The sequence below is a fragment of the Oryzias melastigma genome, linkage group LG1 (assembly GCF_002922805.2).
Source record: "Oryzias melastigma strain HK-1 linkage group LG1, ASM292280v2, whole genome shotgun sequence".
In the NCBI taxonomy this organism is placed as follows: domain Eukaryota; kingdom Metazoa; phylum Chordata; class Actinopteri; order Beloniformes; family Adrianichthyidae; genus Oryzias; species Oryzias melastigma.
Window position 1 is genome coordinate 28,581,710 of NC_050512.1, and position 2,047 is coordinate 28,583,756.

A 2,047-nucleotide genomic window follows, 5' to 3' on the forward strand; every position below is an offset into this window, starting at 1 on the left:
CTTTTGGACCTTAGATATGGTTTTATAGAGCTGTTCAAGGTTAAAACATAGATATATAAGCGTTTTTCCACCTATTATTTAAAATGTCATGTTTGTATACAGTAGCAGAATCTATCAGAGAGAAAAAAACAACAAGGATCAGGTTTGATGAAATAATCTTTTCTGTTTGAGTCAGGTGAATGTGGAGCAGGTGTTTTTATAGAATAAAAAAAGTTTTTCTCAAATATGACCCGATGTACAATTAAGAAGTCACGTGACTTTGTACCTCCCGCTGCAGCGAGCAGGAGCGTCTGAAGCGGCTGCTGTTGGAGGAGGACACCGATGACTGGCAGAGGAGCCCGGACTTCTCGGGTCTGGAGCGGGTCGGGGGCGTGGACCTCTCCTTCATTAAAGGGGATGACATGAACGCATGCGCGCAGCTCGTGGTACTCAGTTACCCGGACCTGAAAAAGGTGAGGCGCCAGGACCCGAGATCTGGCGACATCTAGCGGCCGCATTGAGTAACTGCAACATGGCGGGGGTCAGAAACTTTTTTTCAAGAATAATAATAATGAGGAAGTAAAATAAAATGCATTTATGGCTATATTTATTACTTTTATAAACTGCCACTTCGTCGTTTTAGAGTAAAAAAAATAAGAGACAAAAAAAGTTAAGTAATTTTTTGTTTGAGCAACACATATTTGGTGGTACTCCAAAATTTTCACCTCAGTTTTTATACATGTTTTGATTTTATTTTAGATTACTGCTGCTTTAGACCAGGTCTCTGCAGCCTTTCAAAGTAAAAGAGCCATATGGGCTTGTTTTCTACTGATCACAACCTATTAGCAGATGCAAAGTCTTATTTTACCCTTTGAAAAATGTGATACTACTTTGCAATCATACATATTTTTTTAGAATAATAAATATGAATTATATTTCTTTTTTTGGCTTGTATTAAATCATAAATTTAAAGAGAAACTTGCATTTTCTCAAATTATAATTTTTTTTTTTAACTTTTAACAGAAGCTCGTTTGACTTCCTTTCAAAATAAGACTTTTTTTAATAAATGTAATTATTCTAAATTAAATAAATGATTATTTAATAACTGTTACTTAAGATAATCTATTTTCTTCCTGGTCAAGATCATGAGTTTTAATCTGGTCTGAATGTTTATTGATATGGAGCACTATCTTGCAGGAGAAACATCCGTCAAAGAAGGGATTTAACAAACTCACTGGTTATTTCTAATCACAGCGGTTGTTTGTAGTTTATAGGGATGTAGGAATGACACAAACTCCTCCATAAGAATAGTATTTAGTCAAAATTAAACGTGAAAATTTCAGCAAGATTTTAGATTCAAAATGTTCGGTTTGAAGCAAACATAACAAGAGTTATAACACATAATTGTGACGAGATTTGCCCGTTTTTAACCTTGTCTTTGCTTTGTTTTTGAATTTATACACTTTTACTTTGTTCCTACACTTTTGATTTTTGTTTAATAACATAAAAAACTGTTTAATCTAAATTTTAGCAGTAAGAAAGTGACTAGATTCACTACTCCAAATTGAGTTTTCTGGACAGTTTCAGGTTAAATGTGGAATTATTGTGTAATTTAATGAAAATTATCTGTAAAAGAAGATGCCAGGGTTTTTACTAAAATGATTAATATCAAGTTTTCCACAAAATAAAGTGTTAAAGAAAAATTAAAAGAGAAAATTTTAAATATAAATTAAAATAAGCAAAGAAAGACCTCAGACTACTAAGGCTTCAGCATCCTTTGCAAAAAAGAAATCTTATTTTTATCATTTTTTTTAATTCAAAAAGAGTTTTTATTTTAATTTTTTTTTTTATGGCAACCTCGTTAGTCCCTCGTTATGGAGCAGGAGGTGTTTGAGTTGGAATTTGCAGATGTAAATGTGGAGATTTCTCCTCAAAAATGCAGATTTTTCTCATTTCTGCTGGAATCTGCAGCTCAGACATTATCGCTCCGCACAGATATGTTTGATGAAGAGGTAAAACACAAACAGGACATTGATTAACATTTGCCTGGCCTTTAAAATAAGCGCAG

At 33.3% G+C, this 2,047-nt stretch overlaps 1 protein-coding gene across 3 annotated transcripts in view; it reads left to right on the top strand.

Annotated features, from left to right (window-relative positions):
* Positions 1–2,047, top strand: part of LOC112156954 (endonuclease V) — a 71,837-nt gene that overhangs the window by 609 nt on the left and 69,181 nt on the right. For 2 of the 3 annotated variants that reach the window (XM_024289331.2, XM_036213817.1), the window contains exon 2: positions 278–452. The exons of the other annotated variant lie outside the window; for it this stretch is intronic. In XM_024289331.2, coding sequence (XP_024145099.2) covers positions 278–452 — 175 coding nt within the window. The remainder of the gene's footprint in view (positions 1–277; positions 453–2,047) is intronic. 3 annotated transcript variants of the gene reach the window in all.